The 25022-nt window shown below is 38.4% G+C and overlaps 1 protein-coding gene across 1 annotated transcript in view; it reads left to right on the top strand.

Moving 5' to 3' along the window:
- CDH2 (cadherin 2) overlaps positions 1–25022 on the top strand; it is a 241746-nt gene that overhangs the window by 175359 nt on the left and 41365 nt on the right. The window contains exons 3-9 of the mRNA XM_062201500.1: positions 3031–3257; positions 5366–5512; positions 7195–7350; positions 9794–9938; positions 12936–13108; positions 23071–23208; positions 23859–24044. Coding sequence (XP_062057484.1) covers positions 3031–3257; positions 5366–5512; positions 7195–7350; positions 9794–9938; positions 12936–13108; positions 23071–23208; positions 23859–24044 — 1172 coding nt within the window. The remainder of the gene's footprint in view (positions 1–3030; positions 3258–5365; positions 5513–7194; positions 7351–9793; positions 9939–12935; positions 13109–23070; positions 23209–23858; positions 24045–25022) is intronic.

Genomic DNA, 25022 nt, shown 5'->3' with positions numbered 1-25022 from the left:
ATCCAGCTTTGGCTATTGTGGTTATTTGGGGAGTTGAATCAGCAGGTGGTTTCTCTCTCTCTCACTCTTTCTCTCTCTTTCTCTCACCTTCTCTTTCACTCTCTCTCCTTCAAATAAATATAATTTGTTAACTAAAAAAAACCAAGACTTTACAAGTAATATTATAAGTATTAAGTAGGGAGGAAAAAGTCACAGCAGAGATCTAGTCTAATAGTAGTTGTGCCCTGACATGAAACTGGGAGAAGCCCAAACCCAGGAGACAGGGCAAGACTAGAGGTATGAATCTGTGAGGAGTAATGCCAGTTCAACAAAAGTGAACAGAAAAGTATTAAATAGTATATACTTTTTCTGATCCACATAATTTTTTTTTTTTTTGACAGGCAGAGTAGACAGTGAAAGAGAGAGACAGAGAGAAAGGTCTTCCTTTGCCGTTGGTTCACCCTCCAATGGCCGCCGCGGCCGGCGCACCGCACTGATCCGATGGCAGGAGCCAGGTGCTTCTCCTGGTCTCCTATGGGGTGCAGGGCCCAAACACTTGGGCCATCCTCCACTGCACTCCCTGGCCACAGCAGAGAGCTGGCCTGGAAGAGGGGCAACCGGGACAGAATCTGGCACCCCGACTGGGACTAGAACCTGGTGTGCCGGCGCCACTAGGCGGAGGATTAGCCTGTTGAGCCACGGCACCGGCCGTTATAATATGTTTTTAAGTATGAGTTCATTTTATGATCATAAAGCATATATATATAGAGAGATGGTCTCTGATTTTGATTTCTCAACAGGTTTCAAAAAAACAAACTTACTTTTTTGTTTTGTCTTATAAAAGATACACAGTAGATACCATTGTTCTCCAGAAAATAATCTCATTTTTCAATTTTAAATCTTATGGCATGGAAAATGGGGTAATTAGATATCTTTTGGGATACTTTGTTCTGAAGAGAAATATTTTTGGTTGAACATAATTTAGTTTGAGATACAACTTTTATCTTCATTTTGATGTAATGAAAATATGAAGGATGATATATTTGACATTATGTGAAAAATAATATATTCAGTAGTTAAAGTATTTTATTACTTCTATCAAGGATTTTATGGTTACTGAGGGAAATAAGCATGCATGTTATTTGGCATAGTGGTTTTGCATACATCTCAGTGAATTTATATTAATGAAAACAGAATTATCATCACTTGTGTGTGGAGTTGGAGAGTTTGTAAAAACTTTGCTTAGATCCTTAAGAAATGGGAAAGGTATATATGATTACATTTTGCAAGGTATATCTAATTAATTGCGATTTAAAATGTATCCTGTGTAATTGTGATGAGGATGTAACATAAAATGTTTACAGAAATAAAAAGCTCTTTACTGATGTTTTTACATGCTATTCTCATAGAATTTTTCTTCCAAAAGTATGAGTAAGGACTTCAAAAGGAAATAATCTTCCTTGGAGAATATTTTTATTTTTATGATTTTATTTTGCCTTGAGCATGTTTATTTCAATGCTCATAAGTATATGGTTTCATTTTTGTTTTATTACCTGTTGAGACATAAGCTGATTGTTACTGCACTCAAGAAAGCATTAATTTTTTTAAAGTATTTCTTCCTTGAGAGGCACAGAGACACAGAGAATGAGATAGAGAGGTTCCATCTGCTGATTCACTACCAAAATGCCAACAGCCAGAGCTGGGCTGGGGCTGGAGTTCAGGGCTGGTAACTCAGTCCAGGTCTCCAAACTGAGTGACAGGAATCCCAATCACTTGTGCTATCAATTCTTGTCTTAGCATCTCCATTAGCAGAAAGCTGAAATCAGGAGCAGAGTGAGGACTCAAATCCAGGCCCTCTGATATGGCAATATGGGCATCCCAAGTATCATCTTGACTGCTGCATCAATCGCCCATTCCAATTCTTTTCAGTTTTAAGTCATTGCATGTAAGATCAAGATAAGACAGTGAAATCTTTTTGATCCTTCTACTCTTGAGTCTTAATTTAAATTTTATTTTGATATCTTTCTTCATTTGTTTAAAGATTTGTAAAACTGTCACTGCTTAATAGAACTTTTAAAGAACCATGAGGAATAAAAATTGCAAATTATTCACTTTTTAATTACCATAAGACCTTTTGATTCTAAAGCACAGTAAGTATTCAACATTCATAAATGTATTGCTTTCTTCCTCTAAGCATTTGTTCAACAATTATTGTATTCATTTGTTTTCCATTGCTATAGTGAGATACCTGAGGCAAAATGCTTAATGAAGAAAATATATTCATTTAGCTCACAGTTCTGGAGGTTCAAAGGCATGGTGCCAGCCTTAGCTTGACTCTGAGGAAGACTTCATGGGATGTGGCATCACCATGATGGGAGCACATAGAGAGCCACAGGGCAAGACAGAAAACCAGAGAGCTGCGTGGGGTTTGTTTTCCTTCTCAGAACTCACTGGAGTCCCACAAGAACTAGTAATCCCTTTGAGGGCGGTTCCCCAGGGTCCTCCTGAGAGGCTCCATCTCTTAATGTCCCCCATCTCCTCAACACCTCCACACTGAGGAATAAGCCGTGGGGCAAACCACTTACAGACGATAGCAGGTCTGTGTGCCAGGAAATGTGCAGGGTCTATAGATAACCAAGGAAATTGGCCCTGAAGGACCTCTTCCAGTGGGTGTCAGGCATGGCTGTGGAACTGGTAGTAGAGCTCACATTGACACACAAAGACTCAGAATGAGGGTTTTGTTCTTTCTTCATGAGTTTGAAGCAGGCTCTGAAGGATGAGTAGGAGTTTGTAGGAGGAGGGAAACAACAAGGAAATGTGTCAAAGTGAAAAGAAGATGTACTGGGGGCCCAGTATCCAGGGGAATGTGACAGGAAGGGGAGGCTTTAGAACAACTCAAAACTAGTGCCTGATAGTCTACAGTATGGTAATGCCTCACCAAACCCTTTGGATTTCATGCTACTGCATTTTGTCAGCAGCATGCAGGCTGAGATATTAGTTGTTTTTGCCTTTGAAGTATAATTAGATATCTATTTTTACTATCTTTTCCAGTGAAGTTTAGCAATTGCAATGGAAAAAGAAAAGTACAATATGAAAGTAGTGAACCAGCAGATTTCAAGGTGGATGAAGATGGAATGGTATACGCTGTGAGAAGCTTTCCACTCTCCTCTGAGCATGCTAAGTTCCTGATATATGCCCAAGACAAGGAGACCCAGGAGAAGTGGCAAGTGGCGGTAAAACTGAGCCTCAAACCGGCCTTAACAGAGGATTCAGTGAAGGTATAGTATCCGATTATGGCTTAAAAATTAGACTTCCACACTTTAACCTAAGTAAGAGATACTTGAAAAGGTTTATGGAAAATGGAGTTAGAAGAATGAAATTCATGCATATGAAGGGTCTTCAAAAAGTTTATGAAGGAGGCTGGTGAAGCTGCTTCCTGCAGTGCCAGCATCCCATGTGTGCGCTGGTTCAAGTCTTGGCTGCTTTACTTCCGATCCAGCTCTCTGCTATGGCCTGGGAAAACAGTAGAAGTCCTTGGGCCCCTCCTCCTGTGTGGGATACCTGGAAGAAGCTCCTGGCTCCTGGCTTCGGATTGGCCCAGCTCCAGCCATTACAACCATTTGGGGAATGAACCAGCAGATAGAAGATTTCTCTCTCCCTCTCTCTTTCTGCCTCTGCCTCTGTAACTCCACCTTTCAAATAAATAAATAAATCTTTAAAAATGTTTATGAAATGTGTATATTATGAAAAAAGTATGCACAGATTTCAAATTTTTAAAATTCCATTTTCCAAAAGCTTTTTGAAGTACCATAGTGGTTGGCCAACATTTGAATTTTTATCTATGTCAACCACTTTAATGGTATTTTGTTCTATCTTTAATCTTATAAGATACTTAGACTAGATATATTTTCAGCAAGTGGAAGTTGTATTTGAAAGATTCATTTATACTGTGAGATTTAAATTAGAAGTGGTTGTTTGTTTGAAATTTCTCAGAAGCTTTACAAGCTGTTAAATATAACCGCAAAATAAATAATTCTTTGCAAGATGTCATCAGTCAGATTTATTAGGTTGGGAAGTACAGATTTACAATGGTAACAGAAAAACATTTCTGGCAGTGAATGTTGGGTTTTTGTCTTGTCCCTTAAAAAATAATCAAATTAGAGAGAATGAATTAGTCATCCTACTGATAGGACATTTAGGAATGATTTACTCCCTCTGGTGGAAGCTGCTATGAGCCAAGATAAAATAAATGAGATACATCTCCAACAGAGTACCCTACAATTCAATTCAACAAACATTTATTGAGCACTTATTTTGTATAAGTCACTCATTAGGAATGTTAAGTAAGGTACAATAATTTTTCAGTGAAGTTATGATCATATTATTTCCTGAATATTCTTAATTCAAGTATGAAGGGGCACACCCATAAAAATTAAAGCCCATGTTTTATGAATTATAACTTCTACATTTTTTATAATGATTATACTCTGGGAAATAGGGGTACACACATTCATTCCTGATATTTAATTGTAAATGTGTTCTATATATCCAAATCAAATATGAATGAATCTCTCATTTTTCCCTCCTAGCAGTGTTGGGGTTTCTTTATGTGAAATTTAATTTGTTACTCTATTAAGTGTTAAAGGAAATCACGTCATTTGGGTAATGTAAAGTAAGAAACTGGCAACTAATGGACTGAGAGATGCATTTGTATTTGTTGTTGATTTCTCTGTGTTCCATCGAAGTATCCTAGATATTTGCACTAAAACAGCAAAGACTGATGCCTATTGTGTCTACAGATATAGGGAGAAACAGAAGAAAATGTTGACATCCAGCAGAGATTAATACCTAGTGTGCAAAGTGGGTCATTTACAGCATCCATCATGGCTGACATAGGTTTAGAATAATTACAGCATTAATTCTGTGGGATTTAATAGGGTCATAAATATTTGAGACATTCCTTAGCAGTATGTATTAAACTCCTCTTGGAATTCAAATTATATTTTAGCACATCAAGATCTAAATTTAATGTACAGTAGCACATTACCTGAACTGTGGTTTAAACTAATGAGAAATATGTAAAAGGGTACTATTAAATTTTGCTCAATATTAATTACAATCTAAGGTAGTTTATAGAAACTGCAAATAGTTTACATAGCTGAACCATAATAAATTGGAGTTCAATTTTTCAATAAACGGTATAACCTCAATTTTTTTGGTGTTTTCTACTATTTTAATAAGAGAACAGGGAAAGGGCCTCCTGACTTATGTTTTGTTCCTACTAAACTATGACTTGTGTACTTTCAGACATCCATTGATATTGATGTTCTTTCAGAAAATGTTTTTCCCAGCACTTAGGAATGTCTTGTTGTATTTTAATGCAAAGGAATCACAAGAAGTTGAGGAAATAGTATTCCCAAGACAATTCACGAAGCACAATGGCTACCTGCAAAGGCAGAAGAGAGACTGGGTCATCCCGCCAATCAACTTGCCAGAAAACTCCCGAGGACCTTTTCCCCAAGAGCTCGTCAGGGTAGGGGGCATATTTCTAATTGCTTGCATGGGTGTGGGTAGTATACCTTAGGAATGGTTTTGTTTTTTGCAAAGTAGAATGTATGACATGCGTATTCTAAAAGTTTCTTTGTATATTCAAAAAGTATAGATGAGGTGTCTACAGTGTTATAGAAAGTCTCTTCTCATTTTCCTTTGCTGTCTCTTAGATTATTTATAGATAGAGCTGTTTGTGGGGCCTGGACACTGTGGCTGATGAAGCTCTTTCCACTTTGACTACCTAAAGCCCTGATGCCAACTGGCATTCACATCAGTGTCATACCCGCAGCCTCAACACAGAGACCTAGGCTTCCTGTCTTCCATCAGGGTCCTCCATGCTGATCTGTGTCCTCTGCACGTAGCTTTTGAGAGAAAGGAAAAATAAAAGGCGATAACTGCTGAAAATGCCAGCACCAAGTACATTTGAAAAGTTTTTATAAAGAAGAAAAATAAATGACCTTTGATATCATTAACAGAATCCCCGGGGTGGTGCAAAACCATAGTTTCAAATCAGGGAAGTTTCTTTCAGTCACTTCAGATGCACACTATCAAATAAAGAAAAATAAATTATAGCTATTTTATACAAATTTAGTAAAATTATCAAGCCATTATTTATTATAAAAGGACAATAAGACAAATTTAAATATGTTTCTGTATTTTAGCATTCCAACACATACTTATTGAAAACTGTTTTTTCCTCAATAAGCCACTTTTTTTGTGTGTATATTCTGTCCTTATGCACGTTTTAATTCAATGTAACAATGAACATAGCCCCCAAATAAAGGTGTTTCTTTGTCTTATTTTAATGGAATAGGAAAAAAAAAGAGAATGTTGCCTTAACTTAAAAAACAAAACCCAGCAAAATTCTAATGGCTGAAATAATCCTTATTATAACCTCCCAATGTCCTTGTTCAACTAGCCCTTTCTCTGTGCCTATTTTCCTTCTTCCTTCCACACAGTTGTTCTGCCTCTTGTGACTATTCATACATTAACTTAATTTTCTTGGGAGTATAATTACATCTGGAGGAGAAAGCGGTGAGCCTGTAATGGGCATAATGTTAAAGAATATAAAAATACATTTTAAAATCCTTTCTAATATGCTTTCTTTTTAATAAAAAAAAAAAGTGTGGTATTAGATGCCACCTTAAAATGATCTGGAAAGCTTTGGTTGCAATGAATAGTGTTAGTGCAATGTAGGTGAAGAAACAAAGACACCCAGCCTCAATTGTCTTAGAGTTCTGTAACGGTATTTCACATAGTGGCTAGACAATTCTTTCTTTTGATAACTGATGCAGAAGGGCAAGCAACTTATTTAAAAATCAAATCGGTCAACTGTTACTGTGTTCAGTAGCCTAACCTAGAAACTCCCAAGATAGAATTTGCTGCTTAAAAGCCGACACTCCTAAATTTTGACTTTTTGCACTGCTTTTAGTAGATGTTCTTTTAGATGCTAATGTCGCCCCCAGTCTTTCTGGTGATAGGTGACATCTCTTTTTGAAGCCTATCACCAAGAAGCAGAGAGGAGGATTAGACATGGGGAGAGTGTTTCTGGGAGGAGATGGTATAAAGTTGTAACTGAAAAAGGGCACGAAGTGTGGCTGCCCTGACTCTGATAATGAGCTCATTTAATCTCTCATTTAATGGGATTGTTTTCTTGATCCTCAGATCAGGTCTGATAGAGACAAAAACCTTTCACTGCGGTACAGCGTAACGGGGCCAGGAGCTGACCAGCCTCCGACCGGTATCTTCATTATCAACCCCATCTCAGGTCAGCTGTCAGTGACAAAGCCTCTGGATCGTGAGCTGATTGCCCGGTTTCATGTAAGATTCCAACCAGCTGACAATGCTGTGTATTCATGCTTTTCTAAGTGTGTGCAGAGTTCCCAGTTCCCTCCTAACAGTCTGAAAGCCTTGATACTCAGCTTTAACACCAGAAATGTATTTTAATCTTTTGATTTGTTCTAATGATTTTTATAGAACTGATGAATACTCTTGAGGAAAACAAATAGCACCAAGAAAGAACACAGGAAGCAAAATAGCCTAAAATCTCATTACTCTTCACATGTTGATACTTGTCTTCAGCTGTGTGACTAAGAGCTTACAAGAACAAACGCATGCAAATAGAGTCAAAACTGTTGCATATAAAATACATAGAGAGCACAGTGTTATTAATGGATGCATACTACTCCAACCAAAGAGAATTCCCTATTCCTGCCTTATGATGCATTTTTTTTTTTTGGATTATCATTGCCTCTATTATTAAGAACTACTAGGGTCATTAAAGCATGTTTGGTCATATAATTTTCTCCTTTTGCTTGTTTCTAAACATTGTTTAAAAATTTTACTATAGCATAATATAATTTTTGCATTACACAGTTTTATTTTTTTTTTAGTTTGTAATAGATTGTGACTTTTACAGAGGTATTGATAAAGGCCTTCTCTGCTCCAAGATGCTAAAATTCCCAATTGTTACCTGTTGTGTTTACTTTCTATATTTAAAATTTTAATTTGTGTGGAGTCATTTTAATAAAAGAAGAGAGGATATGGCCTATCTTGTTTTTCCTTTTTGGCTAGCCAGGTTTCCCAACAATATGTATCGAGTTGGTTTCCACATTGCTCTATCATTGACAGTCATTAAAATTTTTATCCAAAATATACTTATGTTTGTTTCTAGATTTATTTTTCTCTTCATATTAACTTCTTGCACATGTAAAGCTTTGGAAATTATTGAAGTTTTAAAATACAATAGATTCCCCTAGTAAACAGATAAATAAAGCATATGAGAAACAAAATATGTTTTAAGTACTATTTCTCAATATTACCTCTCCCCAAAGGCGTTGTTTGTTTTATCAGCCTAGTCTTTTAAGAATCTTTGAAGGAGCAGGTTATTCTAATGCTTTTTTGTGTTATTCTAAAACACAGAGAAAGAAGTAAAACTTCCAAACTTTGCACAAAGATGACATGACATTAATAGGGAAACTTGATAAAGATAACATGCAGTAGAGTAGAATCTAATTTGACTAGTTTCTCATTTATGTATATACGTAATATCAATACAAAAATAATAAATAGCTCCTCTTACATGAATTCTCACCATCTTAACTCTTGTGGATAAAGCTCAGGAAATAAACACATTCAGGTCAATATTTAAGTAAAGTATTGCTCTCCAGATGCTTGCTAATTGCACATTAAAAGATAAGTGCCTATAACAAAATAGAATGAATTATAGAATCACAAATATTAAAAATCAGCAATAAGATTCAGCATTTTGTATGATTATAGGTATAACTAAGGTTTAATATTGAGAACGTATTAGGGAAACAGTGTATTAAATGAATCAAAGGAAAATACAATTATTTCTATATATGTTAAAAACAATACTAGAATTTGCATTTTTCATGTGTTTTTTATATGCTCTGAATAAAAAAAAGGATATCTCAGTGCTACTTAAGCTTTTTAAATCGCACCCACAGAAACCAACAGCCAGCATCAGACTTCACAGGAAAACCATGAAATCATTCAAGTTAGAGAGAAACAATTCAATGGAACACTACACAGCAACTGAAAACATTGAAAAGGATCTTAATGTGCTACATGCAAAAATTCCGAAGATACTCTGACTATATTTCTTTGAAAAGAAAAGTAGAACTGTGAAACTGAGAACTGTGGCTGGGAGAGTACCAGCTATCTCATGTTCACCTATGTTTTCAATGTTTATGAGTGACTTTTATAGTTAAAGAGAAAACAACCTATCAGAATTTCCCATGTACACATGATTCTTTTTAGATTCTCTTCCTTTACTGGGTCTGTGCAGCTAAGCTGTGCAAATGTCTCATTTTTCATTACCCTGACCCTGTGATATATACTGGTTTAGCCACAAGATTCTAGAACTGGACAGAACAGGCTTTGGATCTGGGTTCCATCAACAGACAGAGCAGTGTGACCTTCACAAGTTACCTAGTCCTCCCAGAGCTCAGTTTCCTCATCTGCAAAGGCTGCTCATTTCTGCCTCACTCTTTTTGTATATGGGTTAGAGAAGTTAAAACCCTTTGTGTTCTGGGCTCAATCGTAGTAGATCATCCTAAGTGCTTTTTTCTGCTTTTATCTACCCTCATTATAGGGGCTAACTTCACCTTTTGTGAGAAGCTTTTGTTTTTCAGTTCTCAGCCTATTGTTACTCTTTCAATACCACTATGATTGTATATTTTATCCTCCTAAAGATGTAAGTCTGTTAAGTAGTTTTGTTTTCTACCTGTTCTTGCAGTTGAGGGCACATGCAGTAGATATTAATGGAAATCAAGTAGAGAATCCCATTGACATTGTCATCAATGTTATTGATATGAATGATAACAGACCTGAATTCCTGCACCAAGTTTGGAATGGGACCGTTCCTGAGGGATCAAAGCCTGGTAAGTTAGAATATTTGGAGATGGGGAGCAGGTGATAGGGCTACTTTAACTGCCACTTGGGACTCCCACATCCCATATTGAGGTGCCTGCAGTGGAGCCCAACCTCTGTTTCTGATCCAATTTCCTGCTAATGCACAACCTGGAAGGCAGCATGGTTCATGTACTTGGGACCCTGCCCCCCATGTGGGAGACCCAACTGGAGCTCCTGGCTCCTGGCTTCAGCCTGGCCTAGCCCTCGTTGTTGTAGACACTTGGGGAGTGAAGCAGTGGATGGAAATATCTGTCTCTCCCTCTTTCTCTGTCACTCTCATTCTTGCTCTATCTTTCAAATACATATAAATAAATAAATAAACAAACAAACTTTTAAAATAAATGTGAGAATGACTTCAGGAAATGCGTATTCCGTGTTGTTAAATAAAAGAAAAGAGAAAAGGCAAATGAGCCTTATGATATCATTTCCTTCCATGTGTCGTGGTTTTAGGGAAAAAGGAAGAAATCTTAGACAAAGACTGATCAAAGAGTAGAAACAGAAAAATATCCCTTCTTATTATCCATACCAGTTTTTTCAATCTTTGAAAAAAAAAATCCAATACTATTTAATTGTATCTCATGAAATTTGTAGGATCCCTTTATTCTGCTGTAGCTGATAGTACAGCTTGAAAGTGAACACCAGAGGATTAGAAGCCATCTGTTCACAACATACAGATTGGATCATACCAGACTTCGCAGCCATAGAAATGCAATTGGAAAGGCTTACAGGCAAGGAGGGTTTGGGGGACCAGGTGGTGAAGTGAAACTAAAAGGAAGGAAGGGGCATGGTGACAGCTGTGATTACCACCTGGAGATTGACTGTCAAGGTGGCCCTGACATCCTCTGCAATCCCCTGTTCTCAACCGCATCATGGCAGGTGGCCTGGCCTAGAACCACACTTGTGCAAATCCTCTCACCACTCTCAAGAGGTGTTTGACCAAAATTTTAGGTTCTTATTCTGAAAACAGTCTCAGTGGAACAGTCAAGCAAGAAGCTGCCCATTTTGGCCAACCATCCTGAGATGAATTGGAATTTAGAAAGATTTCATTAGCTATAATAGATGTATTTTTAAAATACTGCTTAAAGGCTCCAACATTTAAAATTGTAAGACATAATACCTTTGTCATCTATGGTAGTTTAAGAAGCTCTCTTACACATAAGCCAAGGTGTAGATAAAAGTAACTACACATTAAGCACGTTCTTTTTGGTTATGTGTGCTTCTTGTCCACTGAAAAAAGAATCCAGGGTGAGTATGGGGGTGGCTTTGGGGGGGGGGGGGAGGACAGGGGCTAGGCAGGAAGCTCAACCATCTGTGGTTCCTTTGAGTCATGGTTCCAAAGCAGCTTTCTTTGGTGTTTAAAATATAGTAAGATAGAAGCACATTAGACATACCCTTAATAAAACACTACCCTTACACAAATATTCCAAAGATAAATAAACATTGGGGTTTTTTGGCTGCCAAAGATTGCTTTGTAGTCATTTTCTTTTGGCCTTTATTATTTCAAGCTTTATGAAAAATACTGTGTCACCAAACTGTCCAAAATAAAGCACTAAGGGTATATATTTTATGCATTGACTATGAATTTCCACTTAAGTCTTTCATAAGTAAAAAATGCTTTGTGATCACTGGAGGTGAGGACATATCATGAGCGTATTATTTCCCATGATTCTTCTGTAAGTTCGAAAGCCTCCTTCTAGGAAGGGTTTGATAATGTAATGATTCTTATGTTAAATTGCATTATCATTAATATGGTTCAAGGTTCTGAAACAGGCGTTTTTGTTTTGACCATTCATTCATTCATTCTTTCAACTTGTTTAGAAAGTGTGTGCTGTGGGCTAGGCCCTGTTCTGGCACTATGGATGCAACAGTGTAAGCAAGTTCCTGCCCTGGTCAACTTTAATTCTAGGAGATCAGAAAAATGAAAGCAAGCAAGCAGGCAAATATATAATGACATTTTTGAAAAAAAATAATGAGGATGTAGGTATGGCACATTATCAAAGAGGGCATCTTGTTTAAAGAGATGAACTCTGAAAAAAAAGATTTTAAAAATGAACTGAGATATGGCCAATTCTTGGGCAAAAGTGTACCATATAGAGAAAATTTCAAATAGGAAATTTTCTGTGTTTCTAAAGTAAATCAGACTTGGAGTACTCAAGAAGATAGGAAGATACAAGATACATGATAGGCAAGATACAGAACACTTTATGATTTGTTTCTTAAAAAGTTTCCATAGAAAAAACCATCCTAAATAGTAAGTATTTTTCTCTAAGGTAAATTATTTGTCTAGCTAGTTTGAACTTATTTGATCCTAATGCTTTGTAAATTGATGTTCCCATATATCTGATAAATTGAAGTCCCAGAGTTGGTTACAGTGTTCTTTTAATCTCTGAAGAAATAATGAATCACAATGCCAAATCTCTAGTCAATGTCCCAAAACAGTAATGCATGAAATGATTCCTTATGACTTGGGTAAATGGAGTGTGCCTTGTTGTGCACAAAGTCTGCTTTCAAAAAGTAACTTAGACACTGAAGAGAATCCTACTCAGTGTGACATTTCAGCTGTTACTGCATAACTGAAGCATAATGGATCAGTGACCATAAAATATATTTCTAATGGTATTTATATTATTGATTGCATTTTATATAAATTCATATAAATTATTTAATATTAAATTATGTAGCTCCTTTTGGATTTATAGACTGAATTTATCTCCTGAATTATGGAAAAGTTAGTCTTTATAAATGTGTATACTCTATCATTTCTCTTTCAAGTATGTAAGCATGCTTTCTGTTTTTTAAGATGAGTACTCTTCTTACCATAGTATTTTTAATCAAGTCTAAATAACTAAAAAATGTTGGTTTTGAAACAGTGAAAAAAGGTATATACAAATGGGGAATTTACCTTGCTTTCAAGGGGCCCCTGAGATGCAGAGAAGCCATTCATTTTCCATGTGCACTGTCCCTAGGAACATATGTGATGACTGTGACTGCTATTGATGCGGATGACCCAAATGCCCTAAATGGGATGTTGAGATACAGGATCCTGTCTCAGGCTCCGAGCACTCCTTCTCCCAACATGTTCACAATCAACAATGAGACTGGGGACATTATCACCGTGGCAGCTGGACTGGATCGAGAAGTGAGTCACCCAAAATGTGTTTCAATTTATTTCTAATCTTAAAGGTATATAGTATCACATATACTTTATCTCCAGATAATACTATATTCACTGCATTACCCAGTCTCCAGTTTAATTAAGAAATATGTTGACATATTGTATAATCCCCTCTAGAACTTCAAAATGGTTCAATGATGTATATATGAGTGGTTCTCAAGAAATTCATGGAAAATTCATATAATGAAAAAAGTATGCATGGATTTTTAAAAACATTTTGCATTTGAAGTGAACTTATCTTTTAATGTCATTTTTCCAGAGTGGTTTGAAGTACCCTAGTATTACTGGATAAAACATTGGTAGCCTATGTAATGTTCAATGTGGTCATTAAATCAGTCAAGCCAATACCTTCTGGTATCTCATGTTTAAAATTTCTAGCATTTTCTTAATTTTCCTTATATCCAAAAGTTTGTGTGAAGTTAAATAAAAAATCGTGATCATGGTCTCATTTATATGTAGAATCTATATAGTTGATCTCTTAGAAGTTAAGAACAGAATGGTGGTTCCCAGAGTTTGGGGAGAAAAGAGAGAAAGAAGGGATGAGGAAAGGTTGAATAAGTAGTAAGTTAGATAAGGATAAGAAGTTTCTAGAAAGTGTTATATTGCATAGTAGGGTGATAATGTGATGTATAATTTTCTAAAAATAACTTGGAAGAATAGACTTTGAATGTTTTCACTGTAAAGAAATAGTAAATGTTTTAGGAGATAAGTACATTACCTTGATTAGATGTTATGTGATGTATACATGTATGGTGATATCACATGGTACCCCGTAAGTGTGTACAATTTGTCAATTAAATAATTACAATTATTTTATAAATAATGCTCAAATACTGTGTGCATAAATTTAGGGAAATTTTAACACTTGCATTTTTAAGAAAAAACATTTGTTTATTTATTCTAAAGGCAGAGTTAGAGAGCAAGAGGAGAAGGAACAGAGATCTTCTATCCGTTTGTTCATTCCACAAATGGTTGCAATGGCTAGGGCTGGCGCAGGCCAGAGCAGGAGCCAGGAACTACATCCAGGTCTCCCATGTGGGTAGAAGGGGCCCAAGTACTTGGGCAATCTTCTGTTGCTTTCCCCAAGCCCATTAACAGGGAAGTGGATTGGAAATGGAGCAGTGAGGACTAGAACTGGCACTCATCCAGGATACCGGTGCTGCAGATAGTGCCCTAATCTGCTGGTACTTGCATTTTCCTGAGATACAGATAACATGTGGTGATTGTATTTTTTAAAGATTTTACTTATTTATTTGAAAGGTAAATTACAGACAGAGAAAGAAAAACATAGAGAAAAATCTTCCATCCGCTGGTTCACTCCCCATATGACCCCAGTGGTTGGAGCTGAGCCAATCCGAACCCAGGAGTCAGGAGATTCTTCCAGGTCTTCTATGTAGGAGCAGGGGCCCAAGGACTTGGGCCTTCTCCTACTGCTTTCCCAGGCCATAGCAGAGAACTGGATCGGAAGAGGAGCAGCTGGGACTCGAACCGGCACCTATAAGGGATGCTGTCACTGCAGGCAAAGGCTTAGCCCACTATGCCACAGTGACAAACCCAGTGATTAGTTTTATAGCCTCTGTAGATAGCCTGATTTAGTACAAAAGGAATGCTCTCCTTTATTATAACTTGCCCCTTCTTTCTAACGTTCATTTATATGACATTTGAACACTAGTGACTGCATGCATTCTGTTGACAAGCACTAAAGCTACAGATGAAGGGGCCAGTACTGTGGAGTAGCAGGTAAAGCTGCCACCTGCAGTGCCAGCATCCCATATGGGTGCCAGTTCCAGTCCCAGCTGCTCCACTTCCCATCCAGTTCTATGCTATGGCCTGGAAATGCAGTAGGAGAGGGCCCAAGTCCTTGGGCCCCTGCACCTGCATGGGAGACTCAGAAGAAGTTCCTAGCTCCTGACTTTAGATCAGCCCAGATCCAGCCATTTTATCATTTGGGTAGTGAACCAGCGGATGGAAGACCTCTCTCTGTCTCTTTGCTTCTGCCTCTCTGTAACTCTGCCTTTCAAATAAATAAATCTTCAAAAAATAAATAAATAAAACTACAAATGCAGAGATAAACACTTTGTAAATTTTTTTTGAAAAGGCAAACAATGTTGAAGGCATTGTGATACCATAGGTTAATTCCAGGTAGATCAATTGATGCGATCCTTATCATGTGATCCCTTCTGCTAGGAATGTTTTGTATCTTTTTCATGATCTTGAAATCTTCTGGTTCTTCAGGTTCTGATTCATGCTTTGCTTAAATCCTTTTCTGAAAACACCAGCAGTAGTGAAACTTTTATTTCTGTATTCTTTCTTGGCCATTTTCTTAGTTTCTCAAGGTTATTATTTTGAACATCCATAATTACTGTTTGAGTGAATTATCAAAGTGACATCTCATAGAGATGTGCACTCTATAAATTTCTGGCTGAGCCAGGTTTTACTGTAATGAGACCTCAGATAATGTATGCCAAAAGGAAACATTATACCACCACAGTAAATATTATTGACAAGGATTTTAGGAGTAGGTGATGCTTTATTTGCTGCAGTGGTATTCACTTGAACTGGATCAAAGAAAACATTACTGTTGCAATTAATTAAATATACCAGATAGTGCCAGAAGCCTATAATAACGTAATATGAGCCAATCAAGGTTCACAACTGAACTGAGAGCCTTACTTAGAAGTTAGGTATGTGCCTATGTTGTTATGCCTATTACCTTCCAGGTTTCTACCACTCTTTTTTCTAGGAATGTATTGCATCAGAGATTGGTAATACCCATTTACTTTTTGCAATAGTAATATAGTTCAGTGATATTCAGAAAATGTATATGTTTCACTTCTTGAATTACTATATGCAATACTGTCCTTATATGCCAATAAACTCAGCATGGATGCCGTATTTTATCTGAGAATAAAGGGTATTTTTCAATATTCCCTCTTGAGTGCCTGATTGCTCACGTACAAAGTAGATTTAGCTCATTTCACAATCCTAATATTTCTTTTCCATTCACACTGACATTTGGGTGATACAAAGATGTAGCTTCGTCCTGTTTTCATCCAGCAGCATTCATATCCGATGTAGCCTGGATGTTTGATGCAGGAAAGAGGTATGGATATTTAAAGATAGTTTTACCGGAGAAGATGAACCATGTTTACAAAAGAGATTACACTGAGTGTGAAGGATGAAAGCCTGAAGTGAGGCCATCATCATGTTAAGTATTTTCTTCCAGTAGACCAGTGGACAGAATAGCCGTTCACAAATCATGAATGAAACCAATGCAGAAATGGATCTGAAACTCTGGAATCTTGGGGTAGACACAGTGTGAGAAATAGCTTCATGACAGCAAAATTATTAAACACAACAATGAGTTACTATGGGGAAATTACAGAAAAGCTTCCTTTTCTGAAAGTCACTTAACATAGAGAAATGTATCTATCTGGGATGGTTTATGGTAATTCTGCCTGCGGCCAGGGATAAATTACTTTGACTTTTTCAGGCCTCGTGTAGGCATGAAATTCTTTTATTTCTATTAGAATTCATAGTTTCCATTCTGTCAAAAGTAATTTTAGTTGTCATTCTCCCAGAATGTATGACACCTTTAAGTGATTGAACTCCTAATCATTGAAATGCTTACTGGGACTGAGCTTTTTATTTTTCTTTCATCTACAAGTTTAAAATATATCAGTTCTTCAGGTTCTGCAGAACTGAAGCTGTACCTGCCACATGACCCTGTCTGTGGTTTTTTTTATTTCCATCTGGCTTCTTGTTACTGTGCTTGGTGGCTATTCCTAGCATTTTCTTCCTTTCTTTTCCAGCCTTTTCATGCCCATCCCCTTCCCTTCTTGGACAGAATCCCTATGACTCACCCCTGCTTCATGAGGTTTGCATTATGACTGTTGCTCTTCAAGGCTATTTGACCTTCAGTGTATTAACCTACAACCTCAACTCCCATACCTGGAAATGGGAATAATAATATTCTGTACCTCACAGCATGGTTGTAAGGATGATGTAACATGCTACAGAAAGCATTCAGCACAGGACCCTATAAATCTTAGATACTGTTTTCTTCATTGTCATCCTAACAGGCAGAGGAGCATGTACTGGTTGAGCACTGTCACTTTTACCCCTCTCCATGATTCTTCTCATGACAAAGAATTGTACTTCCTGTTTTCCAAGTCTAATACCCCTCTTTTTTAAAAAAAAATTTTTTCTATTTATTTGAAAGTTAGAGACAGAGAAACACACACACACATACACACACACACAAGAGAATCTTCCATCCATTGGTTCACTACCCAGATGGCCACAAAAGCTGGGACTGGGCCAGGCCAGGAGCTTCTTGCAGGTCTCCCATGTGGGTATCAGGGGCCCAAGCATTTGGGCCACCTTTTGCGGCTTTTCCCAGGCCATTAGCAGGGAACTAGATTGGAAGTAGAGTAGCCAGGACACAAGCCTGCACCTATATGGGATGCCAGCATTGCAGATGGTGCTTTACCCACTATGCCACAACACCTGTCCCCTAGTAATCCCTTATTTAGTAATATGATTTATTTATTTGAAAAGCATATTGACAGAGAGAGAGGGAGACACACACACAGAGAAAACTTCCATCCACTGATGCACTCCCCAAATGGTTGCAGTGGCCAGGACTGGACCAGGCCGAAGCCAGAAACCTAGAACTCCATCTGGGTCTCTCACATGTGTGGCAGGGGCCCAAGCACGTGTGCTATCTTCTGCTTTCCAAGGCACATTAACATGGGAAGTAGAACAGCCAGGATTCAAACCAGTGCACACATGGGATTCAGGTATCACATGTGGTGGTTTAGCCACTGAGCCACAGCACTGGCTCCTAGTAATCCTTTTGTTTGTACCCTCAGCTCCTTGTTATGTCCTCAAGAAGTGTTCTGCTGTTTTCTGTGATGTTTATAGTCTTCCCTTTTCTACAGGCTGCTTCATCATTTTCAAACACACTGTGTCTCCCTTATGGTGAAATGGCCATCCACACCCTAGGGGATATAGAATTATTTACTGTGACATTCCAGACCCTCCAGAGCCTTGGTCCCAAAGCCTTCCTTAGCCTAACCCTGCAGATTCCTTTCCTCCCACTTAAGAACAAATGATGCCCAACCATTCAGGGAACTACATAAACTTACTTATATAAATAGTAAGTTTTCTGTTTTTCTGTTCTTATTTCCTTTGCCTAAATAACCCTTTCCAGTGTCTAAATAATAGACTCAGTCCTCATTCTCTAAGAATCAGTCCTCAACCCCTTCTCAGGGTCCCAGTTTGGTCTGCCTACCTCTCTGTTTACAAAAGACCATGCTGCATAGAAATTACATCTGGATTCATGTTCTTGGTAATCAGAGAGGCAGATGTGCCTCATGTTTTACCCTGAACAGAAATCCTGAAGAAATGTTCAAGTTCTCAGACATCCTACTTCAACACCAGACTTCTCAAAAGGGCAGCCCCTACTCACTGGTCAACTCCCAGCCCTTGCTTATCCACTTGAAATCTGACTTGCTGCCTTATTTCCACACTTAAGAGGTGCACATGCTGCATAGGTGTTCTGACTTTTCTCTTTTTATACTTATCTAATAGAGTGATTAATGGTGCAGTCTCTCTACTCAGTTTCCTCATATGGAAAATGAGAACAAAGCCCACCTGTCTTATAGAATTATTGTGAGAACTGAATGAAATAATGTGTAATGCTTAGAACTGTGCCTTGCACATAGATCTCGATCTCAAAAAGTGTTATTGTTTCTTATCATAAAGTCCCTTAAAGCAGTGAGCATGCAATAAGCTTGATCGGAAAAAAAGACTGTGGACTACAGATTTACAGGGTAGGTGGTGCTTGCAGTCCTACTTCACAGGTGTTGGAACTGTGGTTTAGCAGTTAAGAAGTTGTACAATCACAAATCTGTACTTCCCTCCTAGGTGCAGTTACATTGTTACTTAACTATCCGTCTTCCTAGTCCAGTCCATCCAAATGCAAATAAGTCATCTTATCCCTAAGCCTGGCGAGTCTCTTATTGCATGTGACCAGTACCTTCTCCTCGGTCTCCCAAGGTCACAGTCTGAGTGACCATGCACTACTGTCCGTCCACCTAGACTATTTCGTCGTCAAGTTCTCAGTTACCACCGGAATACCTCTTGGCACTCGTTCCTCTCTCCAGGCTTTGAGAACTAGTTGGGAACCCCTAACAAAGGCTCCTTGCGTCACTTCTTCATACCTTTACTACTGTTGCATGGTACTTTTAGTCCTGTGATCCATTTTTATCAGTCTCCATCACTTAATAAAAGCAGTATCTTACCTGGTTTTGTTCACTGTTTTAGCCAAGTAAATAGTACATTGTCATCTAGTACACATTCAGTGAATGTTTGCCAAATGAATGACTAATCATTCTCTTCTCCTTTTCCTTGATACCAGTGTTTGATAAGTGTGCTACACTGGTATATGATTTTCATTGGTACATGAATAGGATCCTCCAGGCAGAGAGCCCACAAGCCTTTTAGATACTACTCTATCAAGTAGAGACATCAGAATGAAAGAATTTTGTTAAGTGTGTTTTAAATTTATTTGTATGGCAAGTGATTCTAATTTTCCATTTATCGTTCTTTTATAATAAATTAATTTAAGCTTTAAAATGAGAGTTAATACCAAGATAAATGAGAAATGACTCATGGTATAGAAATATAAGGATGTGAGAGAATTGGGAAGATTTTATATGAATCACTGCAGTTTGGGAAAAGTGAGCTAGTTCCTGCCCCTGGTTTATGTTTCAGTAAATAAATTATAGCACCTATGTAAATAAAAAGATTACTTACCCCTAACTTGAAATGGTTTTTATAAGGTAATGTGAAGCCCAAGGTTTTTCAGCCAGCCAGCCATAAAGTCAGAAGGATCTACTGCTGTCTCACTCTTTGTCAGGTATTGTGCTGTATACCAGTGACATAAAAATGAACCAAACAAGGGCTCTAGGGAGGGATGTGAGTGTGTTTGTCTGCATAGTGAGACATGGATAAACCTACTACTGATAACAGCCCATGTATACTAGAGACAGTGACAGAGGGAGGTTGTGACATCGCAGGCCCAAAGACCCAAACAGCTCAACCTCAGAGACTTTTAGAATTTATTTCAGAGCTGACTTCTAAGCTGTGTGTTGGAAGGTAATGGTATTCTGGGTCAGGGTTGCTCAGAGACAGCACCACTGATGTTTGGGACCAGATGCTTCCTAGTTGTGAGGATCTGTCCTGTGTATCAGGTTGTTTTGCAGCATCCCTGGCCTCTCCCTCTTTGACATCAGCAGCACCCTCCAATTGTAACAACCAAAAATGTCCCCTGATGGGGCAGCACCCCTGGTTGAAGACCACTGGCTTACGCAAAGGGTAGTATCAAGTACAGTGGCATAAGATCATGAAAGGGCATTTGACAATAAATACAGAGCAAATAAGATATATAAATATTTGATAAAAGCAGGTGAGTCACAGAGAGGGAAGGATTGACAGTAAGCAGATGAGTGGAGATTTTAACCCACATGGAACAGGAAGTGAAGAAAAGTCTTTAAGCACAATCCCCCTGGTTGGATATAAAACCATGGTCATGGGGAATCAAATTCTTATGAAATCTAAATGTCAGTCATTCAGAACCAGATGCCCAATGGTTAATCAGTCAAGAAGTTCTAAATAGCTTTGTTGGGCCGGCACCACAGCTCAATAGGCTAATCCTCAGCCTGCGGCGCCGGCACACCGGATTCTAGTCCCAGTTGGGGCACCGGATTCTGTCCCGGTTGCCCCTCTTCCAATCCAGCTCTCTGCTGTGGCCCGGGAAGGCAGTGGAGGATGGCCCAAGTGCTTGGGCCCTGCACCCGCATGGGAGACCAGGAGAAACACCTAGCTCCTGGCTTCGGATCAGCGAGGTGCACTGGCCACAGCAGCCATTGGAGGGTGAACCAACGATAAAGGATGACCTTTCTCTCTGTCTCTCTCTCTCTCTCACTGTCCACTCTGCCTGTCAAAAATAAAACAAAAAAATTTAAAAAAAAAAATAGCTTTGTTTTGCAAAACAAAAGCTGTTAAATCTCCCATAATGAACGTAAGAGTATTTTATCAATTTGAAAATGGGAATAATATGATTTACAAAGTGGATATATTTTATTGGAAGAGCTATTGCATTTTAGAAATAACAATTTTTTGTGACCTATGGATGTTGAGACTAGCTTGAAGAGTAGGAAATTTCAAGTATTAGCAACTACTGATCCCAACATTTCAATTCAGCAGAAAACTATATGTATTATACTGATATTATGTTCAAGATGTTTGTGGAATAGACATTGGAACAGAATTGTACCTCCATATATTATCTATGCTATTATTTTATCTTCTTAAAAATAAACCACTTTTTTTTTCATTTAAAGAATATTATCTGATGCTGCAAGCAGCAATTCACAAAAATGGCATTTGAAGAGTCATAGCAGATTTTTATTTCTGTGGTTTTCAGCTGGGAGGCTGAACTAAATGCCCTACCAAGTTCCCTCACTAAAGCATGAAGGCATGATGCTGGAGTGACAATCTTGATTGGGAAAGGAAACCATTGAGAAATTGTAAACTACTGTAGGCATTGTAGTGTGGTTTTAGGGGTTAAGAAGAATTCAAATGACTCCAGCAGCCCTGTTCCTTTGCGGTTTGTTTTTCATTCAAAACAGCGTGGGATTTTCTCTTTTAGGAAGGCAAAAATAACTAAAATAACTGCTGGCGATTGGCATTTGGGTGGACAGAGACTGAAGGTCTAACGTGTAATATCTGACTTTCCCTCCTACTCCTTTCTTTTCCCTGCCCTTCTCTCTAACAACTAAATCAAAAGCTGCAATTTGTGTCTGTTCTGTCCAAGCTCCAGAAATCCCTTAAGAATGGCCATTCATAATGCTAGCTGTATTTAGAACCAGGGAAAACCACACTTTCCAGTGACAGTTTATTTTCATAGGAGGAAGTGAGTTTTGTTCAGAATATTTGAACATTTCTAAAAATGATCTGTATTTGTAATGTCTGCTATGGAGATTCCCAATGATTTTAGATATTATTTTTGATTAGTTTTTCCTAATGGAAAACTTGGTTGGTTAGTGCTTGTAGACATTCAGACAATGTCAAGATTTTGACAAGTACACTTGCAGTGTAATTTGTCTCCCTTTAAAACAATCGGTGTGGAATTTGAACATAGTACCATAATCATGTACATGGGAGTGTGTCCATATCCATCCACTGTAGACTGTGTTCAAAACAGTGGACACAATGAGAGTTAAACCCAGACTACTAACTATGCAATTAATTGATACCTACCTTATAAGACATAAGATTATAAAAGTAAACCCTTTTGTTAGGTCTTGACTTTGTTTAAGAATATATCTTTTTTATATAGTTTTGAATAGTATATACTGATAGGAATTAGTGAGAAATATTTTATATCATATCAACCCTATGACAAAGTAGAGTCTATATTAAAGATGTGTAAAAGGAGCACATATATACTTGGTGAATTGTATGTGCTTTCTCCCTTGACTCAAATATACTAATATAGAGATTCACCCAGTATCTATAAACTGGGTAGAAATTTGCATATGAGAAAATTAGTCAGAACAGAGCTTGATCATAATATTGCGAAGTTCAGAAGGGAAGGTTGGGATCAGATAGCGATTTCATCAGAGTTGTGAAGTTCATGTCTGCATGTGTATCTTTCCGCCAACCAGGGTGAATATACACAGAATGACCAGATCTGTGCCTCCTAAGTTAATGTCAATTCCACCTGGCAAGTTTCAAGTTGTGTTAATCAGAATGAATGAAGCTGTGCTGTCAGTGTGTAATAAAGAACTGTTTACAAGCCACTGTGATGTCTTCTGGAGGAATCACTAATGATGTTATCATTGTGTCTTTTTTAGAAAGTGCAACAGTATACGTTAATAATTCAAGCTACAGACATGGAAGGCAATCCTACATATGGCCTTTCCAACACAGCCACGGCCGTCATCACAGTGACAGATGTCAATGACAATCCCCCTGAGTTTACTGCCATGACAGTAAGTGCAGCCTGTCACTCACAGAATTGTAGGTCGGGGGTGTGTTACCGAGAAGTTTTGTCATGAATAATAAATGCATTAGGTAGAAGTGCTACTTGCTTAAGCGAGTGGCTACTGACTCAGCCATTTCTATCACCAGGCCTTTACGTGACACATCCAGCTAACTTGTATCTCTTAGAGTCCAAATCCACTGATATAGTTGTTAAAATATGCTACCTGGAAATATGTCCTAAAAAGACTTTATGCTGTTACAACAAAATACTTAAAAATATTTTCAGGTGTCTGTACTGCGTGACTGATTTATGCTCCTTTGTCAGCATATAATTACCTATATTGCAGGTGAATTATTTCCCACAGACAAGTCCTTTGCACTGACCCCACATTCATCACCCAGATACTCACAAATGGATGCTAATTTTAATATTAATGAAACTGTAATGTAATTTGGGGGGAAATGGGCTACTGAAAAATGTGATAGTATTTTTAAAGTCTAACATAAACGCTGGGATTACCTGCATTACCGATCTCCTCATTTAGTGGAGATAATAAAGATTTAATGGGGCAGTAAAACGAGGGCCATGTGGTCCTCCAAACAGTTGTCCTTCAGTGGTCCACAGCGCTCCTCTGACTGAGTTTTGCCTTCATTGTAGTTCTATGGCGAAGTCCCTGAGAACAGGGTAGATGTCATAGTAGCCAACCTAACTGTGACTGACAAGGATCAGCCCCATACGCCAGCCTGGAATGCAGTGTACAGAATCAGTGGTGGCGATCCTACAGGCCGGTTTGCCATTCAGACTGACCCCAACAGCAACGACGGACTGGTCACTGTGGTGAAAGTAAGTACTTCTTCGACCCATGATGTCTCTGATAGCTGCTCAATAACCAATAGATGACCCCTTCCCATTAGTTTTCTGTTGAATCTTAGGACTTCTTCCCCACTCCCCAAGGACTTACTTATTTAGTTGAAAATGTGACACAGAGAGAGGGAGAGACAAATCTTCTAGTTCACTCCCCAAATGCCTCTAAGAGCCAGGGCTGAGTCCAATCGAAGCCCAGAGCCTGGAACTCCATCCAGGTCTCCCATGTGGGTGGCAAGGGCGCAAGCAGTAGGGCAACCTTCTGCTGCCTTCCCAGGTGCATTAGCAAGAAGCTGGGTCAAAGGCAGTGCATCCCAAACTGGACCTCCAATAAGGAATACTGATTTTGCAGGTGGCCACTTAACCCACAACACCACTATACCAATCCCAGGTCTTTTTTTTTTTTTAAGATTTATTTATTCACTTGAAAGTCAGAGTTACACAGAGAGAGGAGAGAAAGAGAGAGAGAGAGAAGTCTTCCATCCAGTGGTTCACTTCCCAGATGGCTGCAATGGCTAGAGCTGTGCCAATCCGAAGCCAGGAGCCAAGAGCTTCTTCCAGGTCTCCCACTCAGGTGCAGGGGCCCAAGGACTTGGGCCATCTGGTACTGCTTTCCCAGGCCATAGCAGAGAGCTGGATCAGAAGAGGAGCAGCCAAGACTAGAACCGGCGCCCATATGGGATGCCGGTGCTTCAGGCCAGGGCGTTAGCCCACTGTGCCACAGCGCTGGCCCCATGGTCTTGTTTCTTCCAAACATCAATACATATGCCATTCATATCTATTGGGGGGGGGTATGTGTTATTGTTTAATTTACGTTGATGCTGAGGCCAACATAGGTAATCTTCCATTATCACTGGAGTAGGTATTTTTAATCAATTTGGACAGTTTGTCAATCTTAAGACAGGACTGGCCTCTGCAATTTCAGCTGTCAATATAGTTGATATATTAATGCTGTAT

This window comes from Lepus europaeus, chromosome 9 (assembly GCF_033115175.1).
Source record: "Lepus europaeus isolate LE1 chromosome 9, mLepTim1.pri, whole genome shotgun sequence".
In the NCBI taxonomy this organism is placed as follows: Eukaryota; Metazoa; Chordata; class Mammalia; order Lagomorpha; family Leporidae; genus Lepus; species Lepus europaeus.
This window is presented reverse-complemented; position numbering and strand designations above follow the sequence as displayed.